At 38.8% G+C, this 14,862-nt stretch overlaps 1 protein-coding gene across 1 annotated transcript; it reads right to left on the bottom strand.

Moving 5' to 3' along the window:
• Positions 1-5,459: 5,459 nt before the first annotated feature.
• LOC140227925 (uncharacterized) lies at positions 5,460-10,794 on the bottom strand. The gene is made up of 3 exons (XM_072308306.1): positions 10,494-10,794; positions 8,224-8,508; positions 5,460-5,497 (listed from the first exon to the last, which is right to left on the bottom strand). Exons 1-3 carry the CDS (start codon positions 10,792-10,794, stop codon positions 5,460-5,462), a joined length of 624 nt encoding a protein of 207 aa, XP_072164407.1.
• Between the last annotated feature and the right edge of the window lie 4,068 nt (positions 10,795-14,862).

Genomic DNA, 14,862 nt, shown 5'->3' with positions numbered 1-14,862 from the left:
GCTATTTGAGACCAAGTTTTTATGGGGGGGGGGGGGTCAATTTGACCCCCCTTCAGATCGGCCGCCGATCGCGCGATCGCCGCAAAATTTTGCCTTAACATAGAGCCGGTTGTCAACTACAAGATTACACGGTCATACAAGAGAAAAATTTTGATTTTCTATTTTTAGTAAATTAATTACGCAAATTTACGCATGAAATAATATTTTCACCTTTAACTCCATTAAAACGACTGAATGATTGCTAAATTTTTGCGTAAGAGTTCCTCAAGACACATCGAACAATTTTCTTGTAAAAAAAATAGCACAATCAAAATCAGTTTCTTTTGTTTTTTGTTTTGTTAATTTCTTATGTATTTCGTTGTTTTTTTGACCTTTTGTTTTCTTTTGTTTTTTGGCCAAAATTTGTTGCGTTAATTTCTTATGTATTTCGTTGGTTTTTTTTGACCTTTTGTTTTCTTTTGTTTTTTGGCCAAAATTTGTTGCAGGCATTTTTTCAAGCTTATCTACATTAAAATTAATTAATTTCAATAGTTAAAAGTTGAAATAATCTAATTTATATCAATTTGACCAAAAAACACAATTTGCATTGGATTTGCACACGATATCATGAATTTGAGTCATTTTCAGGTTGACATGCATACGCAAAACATTACGTAACTTCAGAACAGTGTACCCGGACATTGCAAATTTGGTCTCAAAATATGCGGGAGACTTCAAAGAAAAAAGTCCTGCAACGATGCGGCAAAATCTTTACGCGTTGCGGAATCGCGGCGAAAAATGTCGGGGGGGGGGGTCAAATTGACCTCCCCCCCCCCTCCCAGTTAGAATCAGGTTAAGTCAACTACCACCCATGACCTATCATAAGTATGACCTTTGACCTAGCAAAAGAGTAACCAATGAGGGTAGTACCAGGCAAATACCTGCAGGAATCTTCTCCTACCCATCACACACCTCTACAAGAAATTCACACAAAATGTGTTAGGTAATGTGGCCAGTAGAGCTCACAGATACAAAGGAAATACGACAACTCAGCAGCCTACAAATATCAGAACATTGAGGAAGTATCGCCAAAAATATAGAAACCGCATGCCAACCATACACTTTCATACAAAAATTGCATGAAATCCAGTCACTGCCAAAGTTCTTGCTTTGATATGTGCTTTTGCAAAGGTTTCCCTGATCTGCCAGCTTTGTTTTGTTTTGTTTTGTTTTCTGCTGTTTGCCTACAAGCATATCACATGATGACCTACTAAATAGATGAGAGGTAAACAGCCTGGAAAATATCATCATGAGCTGGCAATAAAACTGGATAGGCCATGTCAAGAAGCACCCGAGCAGCATAGTCCTCAAACTGGACCCCAGAGGGGAAAACAAAATGGGGATCACCCAAAAAACACCTGGCACTTAAATGTCAAGAATGGGTGGTAATTTGGCTCAGTAAAAAGTGTGTCTGCCTCCAGATCCAAAGTACTCACTGAGAAATGTTGTGTGTAAAAGCATGCCATCCCCTCTGGTAAGAGGCAAAACACTCTGTCCCTCGGATAAGACATTAAATGGAGGTTCTGTGAGTGAGTGAGCCATGATTAACGCATTATAAATGTTGTGATATGCGCCGCGCGGGTTCTTTCTCACTTTTCTTCTTCTCTTCAATCTCAGTTTATCGATCGAGTCCTCACGCATATCAAAAACAAATGGGAGATTCAACTTGTGTTTTATGCCTTGTTGCTTTTATTGCAGCACAAGTTTCCAAAATACAGGTAGATATTCCACAACACCAACATTGTGAACAAGATACATCCGGGCTGAGAGCTATCTATCCCATGTCTGTCCTCTCCGAACTCCAGGTTCAGACTCTCCCTTTCCTCTAAGAAAGCTAGCCCACAACAACTCTAAACAAAAGATACTACAGACAAAGTTCATTCCCCTAAAGTTAATCCCCACTATGTACAGACCCAATTACATTGAGGGTGGCCATTCAATTTCAAACAATGTAACCCCAACCTGTGCACATAAAAATGTTCATGGCCCCAAGATACAAAAGAGCTGTAGATCCCTCTAAACACATCTATGTACAAAAGCTACTTAATTCCTCTGTGAACACAACTTTATGGCCTACCCTGACAAATCCAAGAAACTGTACAAGCCCATGAGTCAGCTTCACTAACAATACAGGCACATAATTAAAAGCTACACTAACTTTGTAATTTCCTGCAGGAAGTTTACACACTCTAGTCTATTGCAACCTGAATAGTCTGGGTGCCAAAGCCACTTTTTGGGCCTAACCTTGTTTTACCGTCCACCCAATGTTTTTTGATGGTTTTACCCTATTTTGGGGGTGATGAATCCGAATCTGGATGATGCAACTCTTGCATCCTTGAGGGTTTTGAGATATTCAAGATGGCGGCCAAAATGGCCGCCCGAACAGGAAATTCCCACGTATTTCCTTCTAAATGGTGATAAATTGAAAACAATTGATGGTTTTACCCTATTTCGGGGGTGCTGAATCCGAATCTGGATGATGGAAGTCTTGCACACTTGAGGGTTTTGAGATATTCAAGATGGCCGCCAAAACCGAAAGTTCCCAAGTATTTTCTTCTAAATGGTGTGAAATTGAAAATAATTGATGATCCTACCCTGTTTGGAAGGTGCTGAATCTGAATCTGGATGATGCAACTCATGCATCCGTGAAGTTTTTCAGTTATTCAAGATGGCCACCAATATTAAAACCGGAAATTCCCATGTATTTCCTTCTATAAAATGGTGAGAAATTGAAAACAATTGATGGTTCTACCCTATTTCTAGGGTGTTGAATCCGAGTATGGATGATGCAAACATTGCATCCTTGAAGGTATTGAGAAATTCAAGATGGCCGCCAAAATGGCCGCCAAAATGGCCGCCAAAATGGCCGCCAAAATGGCCGCCAAAATGGCCGCCAAAATGGCTGCCAATTAAAGCCGGAAATTTCTACGTACTAGCTTTTAAATGGTGAGAAATAGAAAACAATTGATGGTTTTACCCTATTTCGAAGGTGCTGAATCCGAATCTGGATAATGTACCTCGAGATAGCCAAGATGGCCGCCAAAATGGCAACCAAAATGGAAACTCTTATGTATTTCCTTCTTATAAATGGTGAGAATTTGCTAACAATTGATGGTTTTACCCCATTTTTTTTTTACTGAAAGATTTCAGGTTTCGTCAATGGCAGTTTGAACTTGCTGTATATACGGTGAAACCGGCTCTACTGGATATCTTTGAGTTGGTACGATACAAATGTGGCAGTAATGAACCCTTCAAGACTACAGATGCGGTTGAATAATTGCAAGATTACACTTTTTACCCTACATATAATGGATAAGTTTTTAACACTAACAATCAATGGGCAAGACATGTTCATTTAAATCATATTGTGATAGTGATGTAGATATTAGTTATTTGGTTTATATTGGTGGTCTTGATGACATTGTTGAAGACACGAGTGGGACATTTTTATAGTTATGGTTCAATTTTTTCTTCAATATGATGTAACATTATATATGTCTGTATGCATAATATATATAATCTATTACAGACACACACGAGGGGACGGACATATCACAAGTAACGCGTCGTGGAAAAAACAAGAGACCCGCGGGTCTAGCGCTCACCCGAGTATCGCAAGTTCACCTTTCACGCAGTCACTAATCTAAATTATTCACAGCTCTACTAAAATTTGACCAGGCATTCTCAAGTAGAAGATGAAAATGTACAATAAGGGCCCAAATTTTTTAAGATTCCTTAATTTGGGGGGATGGAGGCCCCCTGGGGCCCTCTGGGTGGGGCATGGTGCCCATTTTGATAAATTGAGATCCTGACCCCCTAGGAATGCTACCTGCCATGTTTGACGAAAATCCATCATGAGGTTTTCAGGAAGAAGATGAAAATATACAATTCAGGCCCCCATTTGGACCTTCCCAACCCCCCCCCCCCCCCCCCCCCCCCGCCCCCAAGAGGGGCACCCCTGGATTTGCTATGAACAAACTCAAAACTACAGTCATTAATGTACTCACTCATAGTATTATCTTAGCTCTATAACTTCTGATTCTAGAGAAGATTTTTAAAGATTCCTTCATTTTGGGGGTTTGCCCCCCCCCCCCCCCTGGGGCCCCTGGGTGGGGCATGGTGCCCATTTTAACAAATTGAGATCCTAACCCCCTAGGGATGCTACCTGCCAAGTTTGGTGAAAATTGGTTGTAGGGTTCTCAAGAAGAAGATGAAAATGTATAATTTAGGCCCCATTAGGACCCCTCCCCACCCCCTCCCCTGGGTCCCAAGGGGGGCACCCCTGATTCTGCCATGAACAAACTTGAAACTACAGTCATCAATGTACTAACTCATAGTATTAACTTAACTCTATCACTTCTGGTTCTAGAGAAGAAGATTTTTATAGATTCCTTAATTTGGGGGGGTTTGGGCCCCCCCTGGGGGCCCCCTGGGTGGGGCATGGTGCCCATTTTAACAAATGGAGTTCGTAACCTCCTAGGGATGCTACCTGCCAAGTTTGATGAAAATCGGTCTTGGGATTTTCCAGAAGAAGATGAAAATGTAAAAAGTTTATGCGCGACGGACGACGGACGACGGACGCCGGACGCCGGACGCCGGACGCCGGATGACGCACGGCGGACGCCGGACAAAGGGCGATCGCAATAGCTCACTTGAGCCTTTGGCTCAGGTGAGCTAAAAATTGAATAAAGAAACAAACAACATTTAAGGTAATAATTTATAATCCAGTACTTACGAATATCATAATCGCGCAGAGTGCTTTTGAAATTACCCTTATTGATATCTCCTACAGTGGTCATGGATGCAACAATTTACAATGACGTAATCAGAATATGCGACAAGTTCCATAAGAATACGAGGCGAAACTTGTCAGAATACAAGGCAAGTTTCAATACCAAATACCAACATGCCATAATTCAATTTTACTCTAGTTATAGCCGAAAAGGATTAACTTCACATCTGTGGAGCCATATTATTGGCGACCACAAGCAGTATTATATAACAATATGCATAAAAAAAAAATTCAGTCGTATCTTTGTGTTTGTACGTTTCAGTATGATGTCAATATCAAAGTTGCGTTTGAGACATATCGGAATATCTCAGTATATATACAATACCATTGTGACAGTCATTTTGGATATCAATAACTTTTGGCTGATTTGACAAATTCGCTCAACTGAGTTGAATTTAAGAATACGAATTATTGCTTTTCACTCTGCATGGGTTTAATCCCCCGCTTCGCGTGAGAGCACAATACTTCACCATTTAAGTATAAGCAAATGCTAAGGAGTTTCCGTTCATACAGGACATTAATGTCCCAAAACCTTCAAAGACCTTCAGCACCCTCGAAATAGGGTAAGACGATCAATTTGTTTTAGAATTTTTACCATTAAGAAAAATATATTAACATTGGAATTCTGTCACTTCTTTTGGCTCTCATCTTGGACGTCTAAAAGCCCTAAAGAATGGACAAATTTCAACAACCAAGTTTCGAGGGTGCTGAATAGGGTCCAAAAATTTTCAATTTTTGACAGTTATTTTGGCGGTCATCTTGGACATCTCAAAAACCCTTAAAAAAAGAACACGAAAGTTGCATCAACCAGGTTCGGATTCAGCACCCTCGAAATAGAGTAAAACCGCCAATTGTTTTCAATTTTACACCATTTAGAAGGTAACATAGGGCTTACATGGAAAATTTCGTTTTTGACGGCCATTTAGGGGCCATTCTGGCGGCCATCTTTATTATCTCAAAACCCTCAAGGAAGCCAGAGCTGTATCCTGGAGTTTCAAATTCAGCAAACTCAGAATAGTGTAAAACCACCAACTGTTTTATATTTTACACCATTTAGAAGGAAATAGGGGGTCTACATATGAATTTCCATTTTTGGCGACCATCTTTATCATCTCAAAACCCCTAACGGATGCAAGACTTGTATCCTGAGCTTCGGATTCAGCACACTCAAAATAAGATAAAAACCACCAATTGCTTTCAAATTGTCACCATTTAGAAGGAAATACAGACTTCCGTTTTGGGTGGCCATTCTGGCGGCCATATTAAATATCTCAAAATCTTCAACAATGCAGGAGTTGCATCATCCAGATTCTGATTCAGCACCCTCGAAATAGGGCAAAACCATCAATTGTTTTCAATTTCTCACCATTTAGAAGAAAATACCAGGGAATTTTCGGGTTTGGCGGCCATTTTGGCGGCCATCTTGAATATCTCAAAGTCCTCAAGGAAGCAAGAGTTTCATCATCCAGATTCGGATTCAGCACCCTCAAAATAGGGTAAAACCATCAATTGTTTTCCATACCTCACCATTAAGAAGGAAATACGTGGGAATTTCCGGTTTTAATTGGCGGCCATTTTGGCGGCCATCTTGAATATCTCAAAAAATTAATGGATGCAAGAGTTGCATCATCCAGATTCGGATTCAGCACCCTCGAAATAGGGTAAAACCATCAATTGTTTTCCATATCTCACCATTTAGAAGGAAATACGTGGGAATTTCCGGTTTTAATTGGCGGCCATTTTGGCGGCCATCTTGAATATCTCAAAAACTTCATGGATGCAAGAGTTGCATCATCCAGATTCAGATTCAGCACCTTCCAAATAGGATAGGATTATCAATTATTTTCAATTTCACACCATTTAGAAGGAAATACGTGGGAATTTTTGGTTTTGGCGGCCATTTTGTCAGCCATCTTGAATATCTCAAAACCCTCAAGGATGCAAGAGTTGCATCATCCAGATTCGGATTCAGCACTCCCGAAATAGGGTAAAACCATCAATTGTTTTCAATATTTCATCATTTAGAAGGAAATACGTGGGAATTTCCTGTTTTGGCGGCCATTTTGGCGGCTATCTTGAATATCTCAAAACCCTCAAGGATGCAAGAGTTGCATTACCCAGATTCGGATTCAGCACCCTCGAAATAGGGTAAAATCATCAAAAAACATTGGGTGGACGGTAAAACAAGGTTCAGCCTCTGGCACCCAGACTAGAATCTCTCCTGCTATCATCCACAAAACTGTGATTTACTACATAAAAGACCCAATTTTAGTCACTCATCATAAAGAGCCAGGAGAATCTGGTGAAGTGGTCCACATACCTCCCCACACAGGAAAATGGGTGCACCCGGTGATGAGCAATAGTTAGCAAATGGTATCAACCACGCACATTATACGCTTTGAAATGAATGAATGTTGAGATGAAATTCATGGACTTCACTTGGGGAAGGAAACAGAAAAATGCCTAAAATGATAGAAAGGAGTGAGGGACCTCTGTTGTTATCCTACTTTAGTAGGAGCATAATAGGCAGTACGGTAGGTAATTCATCTGGTCAGGGTGACCACTGACCTTGAAATAGATGTATGATCAATGAATGCAGCACCACCCAAATCTTACTGTGTTTGTCCTTACCCATCTGTGCAAAATGACAACATTTCCAATGATTTAGCTTGTACAGCACATACAACTGGACCTTGCCAAATGTCATTTTTTTTTTTTTTTTGTTGCCTATGTAAGGAACAAGGGTACTGTCACCGAACGAGAGACTAGGGCAATTGTCTCGCGCTCACCTGAACATCACAAGTTCACCTTGAACACATTCTTGCAGACTATTACTCAAGGAGAAAATAGCACAATTGGGGAATTTTGAGGGAACTCCAAGAAGGTATGGTGTCCACTGTTGTATCCCTTATCATAATGGCAACGATACCCAAGTTTGTAGAAAATTTTACCATGCGTTTTCTAAAGGAAGATCAAAATGTACCAACTACTTCCCAATTGATTTTGTCCCAGCCCCATAACCTCGTCCAAGAAGACCACCCCTGAATTTGCCTTGTAAACAAACTTGAAACTAAAGTCATCAGTGTATTTTGATACTCATACTACTAGGATCTATATACTTTCTGGTTCTTGAGAAGGAGACTTTTAAAGATAAATTTCTTATTTGGGGGCTTTGGGCACAAAGAGGCCCCCACGGGGAGCATGGTGCCCATTTGTGCAATTAAGATCCTACCACTCTAGGAATGCTACCTGATAAGTTTGGTACACTAGCCTGTTATATATGGGGTTTTCAAGAACTTGAAAATGTGAAAATTGCACCCTCATTTAAACACTGGGCTTGTATATGTGATGTCACGGAAAAAGGGAAAAAGTAAAACTATACAAGATCTTACCATAGGTGTTGAAACACACAGTATGCAAGGCTAGTCCAGGCTGGTAACATTCATAAACTCCTTCATCATTTGGTGATATCTTCTCAATTGTAAGTGAGAAGTTGGAGTTAACTGTGTAACCAGGAGTTGTACTGCCATAGTGAAAGGTTGCATTGGATGAGCTCAGTGACATTCTGTGTGAATACTTCTTCCAGTAGGTGGTGCGACTTCTGGTTTCATTCGATAATGGACATGTAAATGTCACACTCTTCCCAACACGGCCTTTAATGGTCTCATTTGATGTCCCTGTCAAAATAAACAAAAACAAGAAAATACCTTCAGGCATTGCATAGATACAATGTATGTGGGGAATAGTGAAATTTTGAGCATTTGACCATGACCTTTTGACCTTTGCCCTCCAATTTTACCCCAAAACTACTGAATGAATTGCTCCATCATATGTTACCCTTGGACCAAGTTCCGAAAGTTGGTGAAATTTGCTTCACTCAGTCTTGAGTTATCGCGTAAACGGATAAATCTTAGGACTTTGACTGATCTCCAGCCAATTTCACTCAAACACTAATCAAGTAATCGCCCCATCATATGTCATCCTTGGACAAAGTTTGGTGAAATTTGCTTCATCCCGTCTTGAGTTATCGTGTAAACAAATACAATTTTATGACTTGACCTTGACTTCTGACCTTTGACCTCTGGCCAATTTCACCCAAAATCTAATCAAGTAATTGCCCCAGCATATTTTATACTTGGACCAAGTTTGGTACAATTCCACACAATATTACTCAAGTTATCGTGTAAACAAATGAGGACAGACGTACGAACATACAGACGGACAGACAATTCGAAAACATAATGCCTCTGGCACCCTTCGGGCGGAGGCATAAAAAAAAAAAAATTTAATATATTTTACGCTTATCACACATCTTTAGTACAATAGAGGGAAAATTCTTTGATGACACCATACTTGCTAACAACAATATTTCATGCATGATTACTGTAATTACAATCAAGATATATGTAAACAAAAAGAGGAAAAGGTCAGCCTGCTGACACCTCTCTCAGCAACTCTTGTATTGCTTAGATATCCGACAATATCTGAGATTATTGACAGCAGAGGGAGTACATGTAAACAGGAGACAGAAATTGTCCCATGCACAGGACAAGATTTCTTCTGTTATCAATGGTAATATCAAAGCAGAATGTGAATTTGCATTTATGCCATTTGGGGTTTTCATTTTGTGTCTGTATACTGCAAATGGTATATTATGTGATCACAGCCCTTTTATTCTATGGAATGCTTTTGCCTGTTGTTTTGTTCATAATACAATAAAATTCTGCTCAATCTTTGGTTTTTCAATTTTTGACACAATTGTCTAAAATTACAATTTGCACTAACCATACCAATTATATAATCTCATGATAAATACAACTTTTTACAAAAGTTACCATATTGATTAATTTTATGCTAATTATGGTTGAAAAGTGGTCTGAGACAATTTCCAATAAAAAACAATGAAAAAAAACAAAAATCGAAAAACAAAGAAGTACTTGGATAAGAAATTCCAAAAACAATAAAATACATAAGAATTGAAATGACTTTTGGAAGTATTTATGTCCTACAACTGTTGAACATGCTAATATCAGATACAAACCAAAAAGTAGACTCTCAATGGTTTTAATAAGGCTAAAATATGATCTTGGGCTTAATTTGCATATAATCAATCAATTAAAATGAAAAATTGATTGCTTTAAAAAATCCATATCCATCCATATATGCATGCCAAGTTTCATTAGGATATCTCAAACAGTTTTTTATTTACTCTGTCCACAAAATCGATTACGGACCTAAGGACGGAAGGACGAACAGACGACCCGAAAACATACTGGTAATGCCTCTGGCAACACTTTGTAGAAGAGGCATAAAAACATTATAATGCAAAAATGCAGAATAAAGAGAAAGTGTTTAATATGATGCTACCCTTGGTGACAGGGCATTCTTGTATGCTGCACCGAAATTATGGCATAATCTCCCTGTTTGGATGGCAAACAGCTACAATTAATGAGGTTCAGACCAGGCTAAAAAAATCATCTTTTGAATAATGCTACTCATGTTTGAATTATGTATGTTATGACTATTACTTTGTAATGCACATTAGAGATTATTATCATGGGAGCTGTGTAATATAAACATCCTTTTATTATTGGTTATCATTATTACGAAACTGGTGAGGTGACTAGCAAGCTGGTGCTATTAATCACCATATCAATCTTACCACTGACTTGTAGGAATACATCATGGGTTGAAGAGGGAATATTGATGTTGACACTTGACACATGGCATCGGTATATGCCGGCGTCCATAAATGAAACAGATCTTATGGTAAGACTGAGGTCAGAAGATACATTGTAGCGTGTAGATTGAAGACTGGAGACTTCGTGTTTGACCATCTCTGCAAGAAGCTCCTCAATCCCTTCTTCACTGATTTTTGCCCACTGTAGCCAAGTAGCCTCTTCAATACTGTGTTGATATGGGCAGGGCAGCACAGTGTTCTGTCCAAGTTTGGCCTCTATCATTTCTGTGGCAGTGCATCCTATAGGCAGAAAAGATGGGAAAATCTGATCGAACTAGAACAATCACTGAGTGTGATTGATACCCCCACCAAAATCTCAGGGAGTCAGTTCACTCCTGCACCATAGTGTTTTCTAATGATATCTAGTGGGGAGGGGATCGATGTTGCTAACATGACAATGCACTGTTCAACACTGATGAAAGATGTGTTTTGCTAATTACCTCTGCCAAGGGAGGAGGTTATGTTTTCATCAGCATTGGTTTGTTTGTTACTTGGTTGGTTTGTCCATGTGCAAAATACATGTAACTCAAAAAGTTGTGAACATGCAGATTTGGATAAAACTTACAGGAAAGGTTTGGAATGACACATAAAGGGGATGGCTAGTAACTGATCAGTGGAAATCAGTGGGAATGCTGGGGGATGATTCCCATCCTTGTGGGATTCATTTAAGAGTACATTATATATATTGTTGTGTGAAAATTGTTTGCTTCAGAATGGTCTCATATACAAGTAATGTGCAGTTGAATGTGTCCCGATCGCCCCGTCACTGTACAGGCATGATGCTTACCTGGGCCCCGTTGCTAGAAACTTTGCGTTTAAACGCAACTTGCAACTGATTGTCACTGGCCAATCAAAATCATTGTTGCATGCATGTCTTCTTAATAGGGTAGACCCTGAGCCAATCAGAATGGTTGTTTCAAAATTAGCAATTATTTGCAATTGATTGCAACTTTCTTGCAACGGGGCCACGGGGAAACATTAAACTGCACATTACTTGAATATTAATGAGACCATTCTTAAGCAAATAATTTTCAAACAATGATAGATATATAATGTACACTTTATGAATCCAACAAGGATTGGAACAATCATCCCTCAGCATTCCAACTGATTCTCACTGATCAGTTACGAGTACTAGCCATCCCCTTTAACGTAACAACTGGTAGACTAGACTCGGAATTTGTCAAGACTGACAAATTAGGTGATCTGATTTTTTTTAAATCAATGATTCCAGTTTTCACCTGAGATTAGGGACATTGGTCGTGTGATGTTTGGATTCTCATTTTGAAAAGGGAGTCAGACCTGCCATCTTGGGTACCGAATTCCGTATACACTATCAAAGATGCAGAATGAAGTATATTTGACCTTTGACCCCACTTTGCACCCCCAAGATGGCATCTGAGCAAAAAGTGGTTATTTTGTGAAATGATTCTTGTAACATGGTCTTTGCGTGTGCAGAATATGGGAAAGATAAGACATGTATTCACCAAGATACAGGATGAAACATTTATGACCTTTGACCCTAATTTACATACCCAAGATGGTGTCTGATCAAGTAGTTGTTATTTTATGAAATAATGTACGTAACGTTAACTAAACATGTGCAAAATATGGGGTTGATAGGGGCTATTTTTCTTGAGTTATTGCAAAGAAAACTGGAAAAAGAAAGAAATATGAAAATACATCGAAGATAACCTTTAATTTCAACCACGTTTTTGGACGTGATCCCGACATCATATGAAAAACAAAGGGAACACGTACGATAGCGCAAAGTCTCAGCTACAACATATTACAATCTGCGAGAAATTCACCGAAGGGTAAGTGAGCTAGTGCTCGAACAGGACAATCATGTCAACTTTCACATCTAGAACTAGAAATGTCGCTTTGGCGACTGGTATGCCTCCGCCATAATGCATGATTTTCCCAATAGGTCTAGATAGTACATGTGGACACTGTGTGATTACATTTTCACAAAATTGGCAAAATATTGGAATGACAAGTTTGTCACAAATGTGTTGAATGTTCACCTTCCTTGACGTAGGTTTAATTGGATGAATAAGAGAGCATGTATCTAGGGATTTAAGGCCTTTAACTTGACTTTGACCCATTCATACATTTAGGCATTGAGTAATTTTCAAGGTACAGGTGTGGAGAAAAAGTGAAATTTCTGAATTGAATAGTAAATTGTTACCATTTTCATCTGGCCCTTGACCCTAAAATTCATAAGATAATTACTTTCAGGTAGAACATGCATAATATGTACTAAGTTTCAAGGTAACTTGAGCCACTTCCGAGATATGGAGGAAAAAGTTAGTTCAGCACTTTCACTTGATCTTTGACCTTTTGACCTTTGAGGCAAAAAGAGAGAGAAAAAAAAAAAAACTTTCCAGAGAATTTCTATTAGGTTACACACGCATACACCAAGTGTAAAAAAATAACCCTGCCGGCATTGCATAAATATGAGGGTAATAGTAAAATTTTGAAGTATTGCACTTGACCTTTGACCCCATGAACCCTACATTCTCTAGGTAATCACTTCCAGTCAGTACATGTATATACTATGTTCCATGAAGATACCTTGAACAATTTTCCAAGGTACGGAGAAAAAAAGAAGTTTTAATATCTTTACTTGACCTTTTGACCTTTGACCTTTGACCTCATGACCCAAACTTTCACCAGAGAATCTTAATTGGGTAATACATGTATACACTAAGTTTCAAGAAAATATCTTCAGGCATTCAATAGATATGGTGGAAATAGTGAAATTTTATGTATATGACCCTGACCTTTTGACCTTTGACCTTTGACCTCATGACCCAAACTTTCACCAGAGAATTTTAATTGAGTAATGCATGTATACACTAAGTTTCAAGAAAATCTCTTCAGGCATTCCATAGATATGGTGGAAATAGTGAGATTTTATGTATTTGACCCTGACCTTTTGACCTTTGACCTTTGACCTCATGACCCAAACTTTCACCAGAGAATCTTAATTGGGTAATACATGTATACACTAAGTTTCAAGAAAATATCTTCAGGCATTCAATAGATATGGTGGAAATAGTGAAATTTTATGTATTTGACCTTGACCATTTGACCTTTGACATTGAGCATGTGCACCCAAAAGTTGATAGGCACAACTTCACCCCCTAATACACATACATGCCAAGTTTCATTAGGATACCTCAACAGGTTTCGATAGTTACCTTGTCCACAAAATTCATTACGGACGGACGGAAGGACGGACGGACGGACAACCCGAAAACATAATGCCTCCGGCACCACTTCGTGGCGGAGGCATAAAAATTCCCTCCCATAGAGATAAAACGTCATAACGAAGGTACAGAAAAAAGTACATATGACCTTTGACCCCACTTTGCACAGACAAGATGGCATCTGAGCAAAAAGTGGTTATTTTGTGAAATGATTCTTGTAACACGGTCTTTACGTGTGCAAAATATGGGAAAGATAGGACATGTATTTACTAGGATACAGGACGAAATATTTATGACCTTTGACCCTAATTTACATACCCAAGATGGTGTCCGATCAAGTAGTTGTTATTTTATGAAATAATGTACGTAACATGAACTAAACATGTGCAAAATATGGGGGTGATAGGAGCTGTCTTTCTTGAGTTATTGCAAAGAAAGTTGCAGAAAGAAAGAAATATCTCAATACATCGAAGATAAGCTTTAATTTCAACCAAATTTTTTGACGTGATGCCGACGTCGTATGAAAAAACGAAGGACACACTCACGATAGCCCAAAGTCTCAGCTACAACATATTAAAATATGGGAGAAATTCACCGAAGCATAAGTGAGCTAGTGCTCGATAAAGATGGTCATGTCAGTTTTCATTTCCAGGAAAACTGCACTCCCATAGAGATAACACGTAAACTGGTCAAATTTGACAATGTTACTTTTAATCCCTTTTTACGAGGTGATGCCGTCATCCAATCAAAATGTTGTTATTATATGACTGAAAGACCATTTAATGAGCTACAACATATTGAAATTTGGATGAAAATCAACAAAAGAATAAGTGAGATATGCTTGAGTGAACTTAAAATTCGATGACGTCATTTTGAAAATTTACTTTTTTTACTTTATTAAGAAATTTGATATCTTTTCATCATTTTTCCAGCATCGCCAACCCATGAAATTACATGTACAATTCATCAGCTTTCAGAATATGTAAAAAAAATGGGGGGTCACCGTCCATCCTGACGAGTAAAATCGGATTCAAAATTGGCGGTTTTTTGCATTGTTGCGCTGTATATCGCCATTG

This window comes from Diadema setosum, chromosome 4 (assembly GCF_964275005.1).
Source record: "Diadema setosum chromosome 4, eeDiaSeto1, whole genome shotgun sequence".
Taxonomy (NCBI): Eukaryota; Metazoa; Echinodermata; class Echinoidea; order Diadematoida; family Diadematidae; genus Diadema; species Diadema setosum.
This window is presented reverse-complemented; position numbering and strand designations above follow the sequence as displayed.